This window comes from Electrophorus electricus, chromosome 1 (genome assembly GCF_041902795.1).
Source record: "Electrophorus electricus isolate QZ-2024a chromosome 1, ASM4190279v1, whole genome shotgun sequence".
Taxonomy (NCBI): Eukaryota; Metazoa; Chordata; class Actinopteri; order Gymnotiformes; family Gymnotidae; genus Electrophorus; species Electrophorus electricus.
In genome coordinates, this window is record NC_137497.1 from 41274506 (window position 1) to 41287566 (window position 13061).

At 42.8% G+C, this 13061-nt stretch overlaps 1 protein-coding gene across 4 annotated transcripts in view; it reads left to right on the forward strand.

The window, feature by feature from the left end:
• The window catches only part of znf385d (zinc finger protein 385D), a 27198-nt gene extending 22324 nt beyond the window's left edge, over positions 1–4874 (forward strand). The window contains exons 5-8 of one of the 4 annotated variants that reach the window (XM_027012263.3): positions 2075–2335; positions 3087–3268; positions 3572–3676; positions 4166–4874. In XM_027012263.3, coding sequence (XP_026868064.3) covers positions 2075–2335; positions 3087–3268; positions 3572–3676; positions 4166–4396 — 779 coding nt within the window. In that variant the 3' untranslated portion in view covers positions 4397–4874. The remainder of the gene's footprint in view (positions 1–2074; positions 2336–3086; positions 3269–3571; positions 3677–4165) is intronic. The other 3 variants (XM_027012264.3, XM_081720108.1, XM_027012265.3) reach the window with 3 other exon arrangements.
• The last annotated feature ends 8187 nt before the right edge of the window (positions 4875–13061 follow it).

Genomic DNA, 13061 nt, shown 5'->3' on the forward strand with positions numbered 1-13061 from the left:
ACACACACACACATACGTAACTGTGTGGTCTTTGGCACTGATTGGGTCAGTTAATGGACTTTCTTTACTCTGGCCTCTTTTGCCTGGGTGGAGGGGGCTCTGACCAAGCTTCTGAGGTGGCGATAACTAGGGCTCTTACCTGGCAGCAGATACACGTGTGCACCTCTGTCTGCCTCAGTATGCAGGAAAGGATGTCAAGCTTTCAGATACACTTAGCACACTCAGTGATTAAATAAAAACTAAACCAGACCTCTCAGTTAGAAACAAATGTTTCCTTTTGAAAGTACAAGTACAATGTATATAATAAATGAAATGAATGAATAGGTCTTGTTATTTAATGTAACGGGAAGCCGTTTCTATAAACAGGTATACTGCAGCTTATTTTAACTAATGTTTAGTGCATATCTAGCTTTTGTCCAGTAACAGTAAATGTAATATTCAGACTTCATGCTCTCCTGTAACCCCCATCTGACACAGCTGACATTGCAGTGTGGTGGGTGGGTTTGTGAGCGTGTGCATGTCTGTTAATATGTGTGCATGTGAACGCGTGCTTTGCTTCGAGATGTGTCTCCTCTGACACTGGTGAAAGAGCTCCATCAGTTCTTCCTGCTGAGGTCTTGCTCCCAATCAGAAGCCAGCCACAAGCTCCCGAGATTGGACGGTTAAACTGGCTCATTGCCGAGCTCTCCTGAGCCTTGAGCGCAGGCCCTGCGCGTGGCTGTTAAGCACTATCCGGCGGCACCTCGCGCATGGCATAAACGGCTGGGTGGCAGCAATCTGGCACCTGGGAAGCAGGGCACCAGGGCGGCAGCTGGGCTCTGTGGCAGTCAGAGGGAGCGATATATAGCAGAGGAGCGCCTCCTCTACCCATAGCTCGGTGGGCTCCGCAGCTGGGGCGAGCTCCAGGGCTAAGTGCCAGGGTCAGGGCTGCTGGCCTTAATGCCAAACACACACACGTAAGTTAATGCTCTTTCGATATGCAGGTGCCATTTTTTTTATTTGCCATTGTTGTTATTTTTTTTAAGGCATTATGATGCATCAGGGTTGAGGCAGCGACGCGTGGCTTCACTCAAACACTGCTCTTGCCATGCAAGCAGGAGAATGGAGAGATAAATAAGGGAGCCACTTAATAGCTCACCAAAACAGAAAGACATAATTCAATATCGATCGAGTCCATGGAGGCAAGATGGAGAGACTGGCGGCCGTGTTATGGCTGCACAGGGAAGCCAGGCCCTCTGGAACATTGATCACTGTGTTCTGTCAAACCCCAGACCTCATTTTGGGGAAAGAAACCAATGTAGCTTTATCTTATTCCCTGTAATTAATTTTTCTGTCAGCAGCACTGGATTACATTGACTGGCACAATTATTTTTTGCCATGGTTATGTGACATATTTCCTTATATACAAGTACAAAGGAGACATGTAAGCCGAGCAGAATTGTGGCAAATGTAGTTTGGTGACAAGGTATGAAAGGTGCCGATGGAATGGTGGACTTCGAGTGGGAGGTGTCAGGGCAAAGCTATCACAGCTAGCACATCTTACTTGTCTGACTTCAGTTGTCTAGACCTAGCCACATACTGAAATGTGGCCCGTGGCCCGTGAGGTCATCTGGAATACCATGCTTTCAAACTGAATGCCAGAGCTTTCAAACTGCTATGTGAAATCGAGGAATTACAATAGAGCTGTGTGAAAAGAAAGGGTGTTTTATTTTAGATGGTATTGTTGTTGGACCCCCAGCGTAACTGACAGTGAAATAGATTGCACTCTGCAGTAGCACACAGGGACAAATGCAGTCTGATCTTTACTCATTATTATGTCAAAATTAAAGCAGTTTGAAATGCATTGAAAAACAAGTGCGTTTAAAATGACGGAATCGCTTCATTGCTACTCATCGGCATCAATGTCTCAGTACAAAGTAGTAACAGCAGCAGAAGGGACACCAAAAAGGAAAGTCATTGCTGCCACAGTGTCTTAATTCAGAGCAGTAACATGGTAATAAGGTCACAGTGTCAGCACCGCAACAGCAGTAGGTAAAACCATGAGTTACTACCCTTCTCTCTGTCCCTCTTACAGAAGATAGTCCCCATGTGCTCCTGCATCCCACGTCCCCGCCCTTAGCCCCACAGATCCTTGTGGAGGCTGAGTCTACCTCAGCGGCGGCAGCAAGTGAACAGGGCTCAGGCCTCGCCCCTGGTGCACCCCAGCCCGCGGAACAGGACACAGAGACCGATCCCGAGGCGGAGACAGAGGAGGAGAAGGCCCTGCGTCTCCTCTATTGCTCCCTCTGCAAGGTGGCTGTCAACTCGCCATCCCAGCTGGAAGCTCACAATAGTGGTGAGAGCCCCTTCTCTTTGCTCAGCGGTCCATCGGTTTGTGTTTGGCTAAAGGCCACTCTACTCGGGGAGAGAGTAGATAAACTGGTATGAAAGAAGTTTTCCATTTTAAACAACAGTGGAAAACAGTTTAAGGGAAACACTGGGCAGATTAACCTAACTGTTCCTGTCTCCAAGCACAGACGGTGAAATGGTTTGAAATGTTTTCATTATTCACATTTGAAACATTTCTGCATGAAGCAATTTTGTCTGAAGCTTCTTTCTTCCAGTGAATGATTATTTCCAGAGTTGTCTTATAAAAGCAAAGACAGCAAAAAGCACAGCAAAGTATATTCAGCGTCAGTATTCTCCAGCGAACCTCACCCGGAGATCTGCTAAAACGGCAAGATTGATATGCTGTGAACATAAACAGCATCAATTTGTGCAATAACACAATCATCACCAGACATATTTGACCATAACAAGAAGATACAAAAATTGTCTGAGCACATCTTTTCAGTATGAGTCACCAGTAACTTTTCACTCCAAATCACTGCAAAACAGTATGAACTCCAGTGTACCGCTTCACACAACAGTGCCATAAAGCAGTTATAGACCCCATTAGCAAGCACCATCATTTCCAACATTGAGTGAGGACCGCTATGCATTATTTAACTCATAACTCACTTCAGATATTTCGTGTCTGCTGACTTTGTTACAGCAGTGCTACTGATACCACGTTTATCTGGGTTGTGTCTCGTCGTGGTCCTTAGGCACCAAGCACAAGACCATGCTGGAGGCTCGGAACGGCAACGGCTCCATCAAGTCGTTCCCCAGGCCAGGTGTGAAGAGCAAGCTGACGACATCGACGGCTGCAGCCACGGGCTTGCAGAACAAGACGTTCCACTGTGAGACATGTGACGTGCATGTGAACTCGGAGACGCAGCTCAAACAGGTCAGAGTCCGGATGGCAGAAGGACGCGTGATGGAAACGAATATTGGGAATTTAGCCAAAAAAATTGCATTTTAAAATGTGAAGAACCCGAGATGATATGCAAGCACATGCAAGCAAAGAAAGAGGTCCGTAATGACGAGGCATCTAGAAGTGAGAGAACTGATCTGCGACTAATTCTCCTCTGTCAATAGAGCTGTGCTCATTTGGATGCAATAAAAGCAGAAACATATCTTGGTTCAGTGCTTTTTGCAAGAGCTCGTCGGTAAATGAAGCACCTATAACTATCCGCCTCTCTCCATCCAGCATATCAGCAGCCGGCGTCACAAAGACAGAGCAGCAGGGAAGCCAGCCAAGCCGAAGTACAGCCCGTATGCCAAGACCCAAAGAGGACAAACCAAGCAGCAAACGGTGGGTACCTGTGAACAGGCTAACACCATAAATAACCTCGCCTAAGGGGAAGGGCATCGGAGGGCACACGTTTATTATCTCAGCATATATGGTGCAAGATGTGTATATTGCACATACCTTTTTTATATCTGTGTTTATGTATGGCCATTTTAGTAAACGTTGTATGCTCAGAAATGGACTGACCCTGGGGAACAAATCAAGTTTATTCTATATAATTAAGTTAAATTCAGTACATTTAATAGTTTTTTTCCATCATTTGCTGTTTTATACATTTTATTGTATAATATGGTAGAGTATCCTAATAAAGTTGCATGCAAAAATTTGTTCAAGGGAACAACAAATGTAAGATATTTTATCACACAGGTGAGTCCTGAGATCTTCTTAGATTCTAATATTTCTTTAACCTCTCTTTATGTTCTTGAAGCCAAAATGACTTGTCTGCTTCAGCCTTAGTTATTCCAATGCTATGTCTCTCTGACTTGTATCCAGCAGCTGAAAGTTCCTCTGAGCAAGGACCTGTGCCAGCCGTTGCAGGCCACGCTAGTGCCCTCCCACTTGGCAGCAGTGGCCACAGCAGCCGCTGTAGGCCCCACCTTCCCCCTGCGTGCCAGCCATAGCCCCTCCCTCTTTCAAACACAGCCCCTCCCCACAGCCCTTCTTCGGGCTGCCCCCGGGCCAATTAGGACCACCCACGCGCCAGTACTGTTTGCTCCCTACTGACCTCTGAACTGTGACCTCTGACACATCAGCTGCACCGTCTCAGCCTTTGTGATACTTCGGTCTGGTTGCATATGGATGCTGGCCTTGGCTCTTTTCCTCCCCAGTGTTACAGAAGAGTCCTGTGTGGACCTGATGTGTGATACTATACCGCAATAAGTCAAGAGACAAACCAGGTAACTATGCATTGTCAGCACCACATGACACACTGATTTAAGCTATAAATGTGTTTAGGGGTAAAATGTCTTTTTTATTTTAGTGTAGTGTGTTATTGATGTGTCATTGCTTCTGAGAAACTGATGTTTTCTGTATTAAAAGAAAGGCTGAAAATAGTCTGGGAAAAAAAATAAGTTCTACTGCTCTGCTGTTTGCACTTTAAGCCCCCTGTATATGTCTGCAGCGCGTTAGATGGCTAGACCATGTCTTATTCCTTTCTGTCTGTATAGTTTTTATGTTTCGTGTGTGTGTGTGTGGGGGGGGGGGGGGGTGTTAGGGATCATCTGAATCAATAAAAGGTATATGGGGATGCTAAAGGAAAAACAAGTCAGTCTTTTCCAAAGTAAAATACTGCTGATGTATTTCAACGTACAGCAAAAGTACATTGGGATACCTGCTAAGCAGATAAATATATATATTTGTGTGTGTGTGCGTGTATGTGCATGCATGTGTGCGTGCGTATGTTTGTTGAAGTTTCCCTTAAAGCTACCCTCGCAAAAATCCACAGGTTGCAAGATGACAAAGCTTATCTGTTTCATCTAGCAATGTGAAAAAAGAATGAACCGTTTCAAATAAACTCATACTTTGTAAAGTTGTTTTGCAAATAAATATGTACACACACACACACACACACACACACACACACACACAGTGGTTTTGATTATTCTAAGACTTGTTAGGAAATATCTCCATCTATCTTTTTTCTTTTTTACTGGAAGCATTCCTGTTTATTCTGGTCCATGAAATTTTTCTATTCAAAATCAGCCATGATGCTGAAGAAATCTATTCAGCCCAATGTTACCGTAGACCATTAAGCACCAAAACAGGAATAAACATAATAAATCACACAGTGGGACCTGCACCAACCCAAGATGCAGATGGTGCATAACAATGTACACCTTCGCAGTCACTCTCTATACCCTCTGCAACGTATTGCTTCTATCCATTTCGCTCTGACAACTCAGTGGGAATCATATTTGTCAAATGTGCAGAGGCTCCAGGTGCTGGATGAACTCAGCTGTTCCCCCACAGAACCATACTTGAACTCTCTCTCTCTGTTGCGTAAATTTCCCACCATGACTTATCTATGTCTAAAACAGATAGGGGAGAAAAATCCCCCTTGTACACACTCCCAGCTCTGCTGCTGGCCACGGCCAATGCTGCTAGACTGGTGAGCAGATACCGGGAGTTGCTGAATGGTACTGCTGGCGCCGGTCTAGCTTCCAAGACTTGATTTCTGAACTAATAATGACCAACATCTGTAGCTATATGGGACATGCTCTTTGCAAACTGCTGTTCCAGAAAGCTGACACGCACACCCACACACAGATGCGTACACACACACAGACGCACACACCGCTAGTTGCATCTCAGCCAGCCAGAGGATCAACACAGCAGCTAAATCAAACTGTGTCAGGTGTTCTAATGTCAAATTCAACGCATATTTTGTACTCACATACACCACACATTAGATTAGAAACATTCATTTACTGATCAGTGATGAATGGGGTACAGGCTGGATAAAACGTTGCGCATGGTAGCTCAACCATGTAATTGTAGACCTATACACATTAAATTCCACTAAGATAGGTTAGTACAGTATACAGTGACCAGTGTAGGTGCAAAGTAGATGTTTTGAATGAGGTGGATGTGAGCATACACTTTTAAAATGGACTGCAGTATGTAGAAAACACCCATAGGGCATTAAGAGTACAAGGGTAGAAGGGTACAACACTGTATCTTGACATGATTTATGGCCCAATTTCTTGAAAGCACCGTAATGTGAAGCTCATCTTACCTACTAGAAAATATTTACAATCACTTTCAGTTAAAAACTGATTTCTGGTGTACAACACTTGACATGTAACCCTGGTATGACATGGAAAGGAAAAGGAAATATTATACTTATTGCTGCCTTAATGTCGATACTTCAAAGCCTTCTGCTCGTAGCTGCGCACTGAGTCTTTCGTGGCGCAGATGACTCACTGGAGCTGAAAGCCATTTCGAGGATGCCGTGTTGGAGAGGTGAGGCCCCGAATACATGCAGCAGGCTATATCCAGCTCGCATTTCCCTGTGCGCAGCATAACACGTTTACACCACTCGAGACTGTGCCTTTCTCCTGAAGTGTCTGACAGAGGATGTGAAGGAAGCTAATGGATGTAGAAGGCCGCCGAAATCCCCCTGAGGACGGGCTGGCACCATCGAGCGCTATGGTTCTTCAGAGGTCAGGAGGTCACAATCATGACAAAAGTAGCTCCGTATTTTGCTCCGAGAGAGCTAGCCTCGCTTATTCATTTATTAGCTACCAAGAGAGGCATTATGCCGCTATTTTACACACAGTTCCTGAGATAATGCTATGTATGGATTTAGCAATAACTGACTGTATTAGTAATTTGTCAACTAAGGTTCACTTTAATGGTAATTTAGCACCTTGAACTGTTGTTTTCACTGGGAGTTTAGCTTGCCAGCTGGGTTTGGAGCTGCTGTTTGTAGGTCAGTAAGCACGATTGCTGATAACGATAATGTCAGTCCATTTAAATGATGGATAATTCCTTTCAAACTCTCACCTTGTTCAAGGTTTCCTTATGGCACCATTAGGCCATGTTTCCTGGCCACCTTTACTCTTTATACATTACTGTAGCCAGTAGCTGTTAAATCCTCCACCTGGCGAGGTGCAATGCACATGAACCGTATCACAGGTGAACCTCCACGGATCATGTCAGAGTTTTGGTTCCGGGTTAAGATTTTAATCATGATTTTGAAATATTAGCGCGCTTCTAATTCCTGTCATTATACACTAAAGCGACGGACTATGGACATGACTAAATGTGGCCTAATGTGTGATTTGAGTTCCTTAAACAAGGGGAAAACAAGATGTATGCAGGTGTGCTTTGTCTGAGGGGAATACCGTTGGTAGAAGGTAATGTCAACATGAAAATGTTTCATGTTAGGTTGACTTGGACATAATAGCATTCAGAGACTTACAGGACCAATAACAATTAATTTCAGAGCCTATAAGGCTTGATAATCTTATTCCTCTCCATCCAGCTGTTCCTTTCAAATATATATAAAAATGTAAAGTAAATATATATATATATATATATATATATATATATATATATATACACAGAGAGAGCAAGAGAGATAGTTAGATAGATATTTATTTTCATAGAATAAATGAAAATCAGTCACAAAAATCCATTACTTCACTAGATACTTTTCAGTAGTTCTGATGTACCCAGGTATACTCTCCTGAAAATCAGTCTGTTCTAGATAAGAACATGCTGTTTGAAGAAGGCAGACATGCGTTCCACGTGTGGGAATATTCTGTGAAGCACCCTCACCACTGGTCACATGGAGGGCGTGTAAAGAACAGTCAGAGCAATGCAAAAACAGCTGGACGCTGCCTGCCGACTGTACACAGCAAATGTTAAACAGAAAGGAAAACCAAATCCCAGACATTTTGGATATCCCGGTCGGACACGTTTTGGGTCACCTTACTATTGCCTACAATGTACATTTATATGTACATTTGTGGCATTTAGCACAAGCTCTTATCCAGAGCAACTTACAAAAGTGCTTTGTTATTTACTTATAGAATACATCCTAGATACCAATGAACTAGAATGCTGTAGAAATACAGATGTAAAATACATAAGCTCTATCCTTATCTCAGACAACAAGCAATAAGTACTAGAGTTAGTCAACATAGGAGCGGTCAATATTAGTGCAATAAAGAATACGCTACAATAAGTACTAGAGTTTTAGTCAATACAGGAGTAGGGTAAGTGGTCATTTAAATAATACAGAAATAGATGGGTCTTCAGTCTGCATTTAAAATGTAATAATGAGGCAAGGTTTGTTTGATCAGATTAAGCCGAGTTAACCAAATCCTGAACAGAGACGTGAAGGTGAATGTTGCATTTATCTGATGGCTCCTCATTGACCTAGGTCCAAAGTTTGAGAACTGACATTCATCTACATGGCAACCGGTTTGGAACTGCTAAGTGTAGGTCAGTATATGATCGCTAATAACGATAATGTCAGTCCATTTAAATGATGGATAAGACCTTTCAAACTCTCACCTTCTTCAAGGTTTCTTCCTTATGGCATCTTAGGGAGTCTTTCCTGGCCACTGTTACTCTTTATTTCCTCATTAACAGCCTGGATCAGTAACAGCTCTGTGAAAATGTCGGTTGGATAAAGCGCTGTGCAATTGAGGCTGATTGGGATTTAATGTAACTTTCTTAAAAGATTGGGATTTAATTGTCTTAAAGGAGAAGTCTATCATTTAATATATGATTGTTGACCAAGTGGTAGTTTATCTCTAACTAGAGCTCACACAAGCCTTTGTGGTTTCAGGTGTAACCATGTGTTGCCTTTTATCTATTAAATTGTACGTTTTGAATTTTCATGAACACTGGATATAAAAAACATAATATGTGTGCTGATTTGCAAATAATTAAACCCAGTCTGTTTCCCAATCTGGAGGAGTGCATTGGATACATGTAATGTTCCACGGTGAGTGAAATGATGCAGTGTTCTGTTTTTCTTTGGTTTCCAATGTGATGGTAAAGGTCATAGATTTATAATATATTTCCATATAAATGTATTAATGATTAGCTAAAGGGTGGGGAGAGACATAAATTGCCTTGTTAAAATGAGGTGTCCTGAGAGTGCTGCCAAAGCTTAGACTCCTTCAGGTGGTTTCGCTTTCATGCAAGATGTGTTTTTGGATTTTTGCTGGAGGTAGGGGCTTAGAGTGCGTTTTGAGGCAGGGGGGATGTCAGTTCTAAATGTTATTTAGAGAATGTTACTTTCACTTGGGCTCCAGTACAAAGAGACAGGCTTGTTAGTTTATAACAGTTGTTAAATTACACCCAGTTCAGGTCACTAGGGTCTGCTGTGTAGAGCCAGGTTTGCGAGAACAGGGAACATGCTGAAACATACAGTGCAGTGGAGCCAGTGACCCAGCACGCAGACCTGACCTTCAGTTTTCTCCATCCACAGTCAGCAGTGGCTGTCGTGAATTCAGTAGAGTTCTTATCCTAATTCATCTGTGAGGGTGCTTGCCGAATGTGTGTGTAACAGGTTAAGTCATGTGTGCTGGCCACTCAGCAGACTGAGGTTGGTAAAGCCACTGAGTTCAGGCTGCTAACTTGTTGTTTTGGACATTAAAACCTCAAAACAATCAAACTGGCAAATTGAGTCCAGCAGAATCTGAACCAGTGGCATCTTGAACTGGACTGTACCATATCGACTCAGGCAAATTGGCTCATGGCAATCTGCACACACATCGATTTATATAATGTTTTGGCTGCCCACAAAAGCCTCAGAGCAGTTTGCTCATGCAGAAAAACGTGCTGATTCAGTGAGATGGCAGTCAGGTGCAGAATATTACAATCAGGGTCTAATACTATAGCCTTAGCCTGTACACAATTGTGCACAAGATTGGCAAAAAGTCTTTGCATTGAATTTAGCTGCATGTGGTCATTTATTGAATTACTATGCATAATTTCATATGATTCATTTATCTATATGTGGAACTCTGCAGTTAATTACCTAGGGAGTACCTCATCTGTTTAAAGCAAAGTGCTGCCATCTGTTGGACAACAAACAGGTGCACAGATAAATGAAATAGCAGCACTAAAGTTATATTGCATGATGATTATTTACAGAGCTCATTATTTGTTTACTTTCTTTCACTTATTTTATTACAATGTAATCATAATTCACTACTTTTTTGCAAAGGTCACATGTTAAAATGCATGACAGGCAAAAGTCAAATTACAATCAAGAATGCAAACAATTTTATGCATTTATGATTGTTAAAATCATGTGTACAGGCTCTTCTGACAAAACACAAACAAACAAAAGTACCATTGCATGTCATCATTGACTCTAAAACCACTTGCGATAATATTTACTTGAATGTGAAGGGTTTGGTTTGTCCCCAGAGGCAAAGATTTTGGCAGCCTTTGATCATAGGCTGCATAGCCTTTGTTATAGTTGACACTGTTGCTAAGGAAACAGTTGCTATGGGGAGGCAAGTAAACAGCTGAACTTCATCCAAGTGCTACTTGAGGATTTGAAGAGCAGAATGGAATCATGGTATACACTTTAAAACAGGCTTACTGAAGTTCTAAATTATGGCTGTTGCAGCTGAAGGACTATAGCCAGCTATTTGTTCTGCTGCAACTCCTCTTCTGCTCTTGGCATGTATTTTAGGCAGAAGTGTTTCTAATTAGCTTCCGTTAAAGAGACACTCAGTGAGTTTAGAATAAAGTAGTGACACTATCATTTGATATGATATTAAGATGAAGGAAATAGAAGGAGATGTTCACACCCTCAAATTCGTAGACAAAGGGCCATACGAAAAAATATATGTGAAGTGTTTTGATGTTCTAACTGCTTTGCTTATGCTATTACCAGTTGTGTCACATATAAACAAAAACCTTAATATTTTTCCAGGTGATGACATAATGATCTTGAGATATCTATAACGAAGTGTCTTAAGGATTAAATGTATATGTTTATCATAAAACTGTAAATAAAGTTACTTCAAATGACAATGTGCTTTATCAACAAAACTAAGGGACCAAGCTGTTTTTTTTTCCCAGCATCCCATCACTGCCTGAAGGAGATTGACTCATACTTAGCCTTCGAGATGTCCAGGACATCTTGGTGAGATGGCACAGACACCAGCAACAGTGCAAGAATCTCTGTGGCACTGGATCAAAGACTGTAGCCTCCTTGTGCCATGATCCAGCTTGAGCAAGTGGAGAGACCACGTGCCGTGGGGGAGAGCGTAGTTGGTGATGCCTAGTGGGGGCACCCATGATCACTGCCCTGAGTGAGGAGAGGAATGAACTGTGAAAAAAAGACATGGAGGATGTTTCCATCATCATCAAAGGCTATGGAAGGAAAGACTAGCTTCTTCGAAATTTTTGGCAGGTTCCATGGGCGGGCTGCCGCAGGAATCACTTCCAGGGAACTTCCTGTTCTCTTGTTCGAGCAGCTGTGTCCGCTGGACCTGGCCCTATTCCTGGAGCCAAGCAAGCTCGAGTTCCTCACCCAAACAGCCCGCTCCTTTGTGAGAATAGGCAGCAGAGCCGAGAAAAGCTGAATAATAAAGCCGGAGCAGGCCGTTTATTTGAGTGAGGACATCGGGGAAGATGTAAGGCTGAGTCAGCCTTTCTCTGCAGCCTTTTTCTAAGATGGACCGAGTCCTTAGTCTGGGCTGGAACGAGACCTCCAGGAGCCACTGGATTGGATGTTCTGCCCTCATCTGTTTGATTGATGGGGTCCCTTTAGCCAGTGAAGCAAAATGGCAGGACGTTGGGAGCAAGGATGGTTAAATCCATAACAAACCACACATTGCTCCACACATTGCTAACTGTGGTCAGTATCACTTAGGATACTTGGGAGACCATACTGCTATTTACAAACTATCAACAAATAGAATTTATTACACTGGTCATCTTACAATAGATATTACAGTTACAGTACAGATTGCTTTCTATAGGCATGTCCTAATCAGGTGGGTTGGATTAGGGAAAATAGCAAATGTGATACTGCTTTCTTGTACTAGATGACCTGTGACACACCTGTGAACCAGTGCCATCTGTTGCCAAAAGCCTGAAGCTCATATCTCATGCAAATAGAGTAAAACCCAAAGAATTTAAACCTGCTAGATGAATACTTCATATGTAATCATTTCCATCTTGTGTAAAAGTGTCCAAAATGGTTTCCTGTAATCACTTAATAACACCATTATCAACTTGCAAACACTTTTTTTTGTTGTTGTTGTAATGTCCCTAACTTTGTCCTTAATCATAATGTCCAGAGAGCAAGCGGATCCTCCACACAGGCAGGTGCATCGGTGTTAACAAGGTGCACGGATGGGTGGAGGGTCTGTTGCAGGACACACAGAGGCCAGGCATTTTAGGGACCAGAGGCTGAATCGGGCAGTGATCCCTGTGCCCACCAGTTTCCCTGGTCCTGGCCTCCTACTGGACCAGCATGTGACGGAAAGTATAAGAAGTATATCTGGAAACTCACCAATTTCCATACTAGATTAAGTGTAGAGAGATCAGACAAGGTATATGATATGACACCTGCATGCTCCTGTCCTGACAGGAACTCTGGAGCATTAGAATGAAGAAATGCCAAAGGAACACAGAACATTACAAAAAAGCCAAGGGCAAGAGCCCAAGCAACAGCTGTAAGGACGCCCTGAACAAACATCTGGCAAATTGCCTGTCAAGAACTCACAAAGGTAGATGTGGCAGCTGGCTCGAAGGAGAATATCTTAGTCATAGTTGTGCTTCTGCAAGGTTTGGAGCCAAAGGTCAGACAGAAAAGCTTTGAATTTATTCTATTCCAAAAACATTTAAAAGAACTGCATGGTAACTGACAAACGTTAATCAAATGTCCACGCCACAAACTGCA